This window comes from Merops nubicus, unplaced genomic scaffold (genome assembly GCF_000691845.1).
Source record: "Merops nubicus isolate BGI_N331 unplaced genomic scaffold, ASM69184v1 scaffold48281, whole genome shotgun sequence".
NCBI classification, from domain to species: Eukaryota; Metazoa; Chordata; class Aves; order Coraciiformes; family Meropidae; genus Merops; species Merops nubicus.
The window spans coordinates 1-319 of record NW_008591185.1 but is presented as its reverse complement, the minus strand read 5'-3'; the positions used below and the strand labels follow the sequence as shown (position 1 = coordinate 319).

Sequence of the window (319 nt, the reverse complement as noted above, 5' to 3'; positions counted from 1 at the left end):
TCCGCAGACCTTTGAGCCCTCCAGGGCATTCCCCAAGCAGCAGTTCCTTGCCTCCCAACCCTCCTGTGGGGACAGGCACGGACTCACCGTTGCTATACTTGCACTGTTTCAGAGCCTCGTTGAAGCCCTCGCACAAGGTCAGGTCTTTCTGGTTGGTAGCACACTCCAGGAACTGCTTCATCTCGTAGTGGCAGGGTCCAAAGGGCGACTGCGGTTGCACGGGCTGCTGCGGGCCAGCACCTGGTTAGGGACGGAGCTCCGGGGCAGAAGCACCTCCTCCAGCAAAGGCAGCAGCTCCCCGTCACCCGTCCTTGCCTGC

At 61.8% G+C, this 319-nt stretch overlaps 1 protein-coding gene across 1 annotated transcript; it reads right to left on the bottom strand.

Moving 5' to 3' along the window:
* Nucleotides 1–51: 51 nt before the first annotated feature.
* On the bottom strand, nucleotides 52–240 carry LOC103782389 (coiled-coil-helix-coiled-coil-helix domain-containing protein 10, mitochondrial-like; the record flags this gene model as incomplete). The annotated part of the gene is made up of 1 exon (XM_008950159.1): nucleotides 52–240. A coding segment is annotated over one exon (189 nt), but the record flags the coding sequence as incomplete, so codon positions are not given.
* Between the last annotated feature and the right edge of the window lie 79 nt (nucleotides 241–319).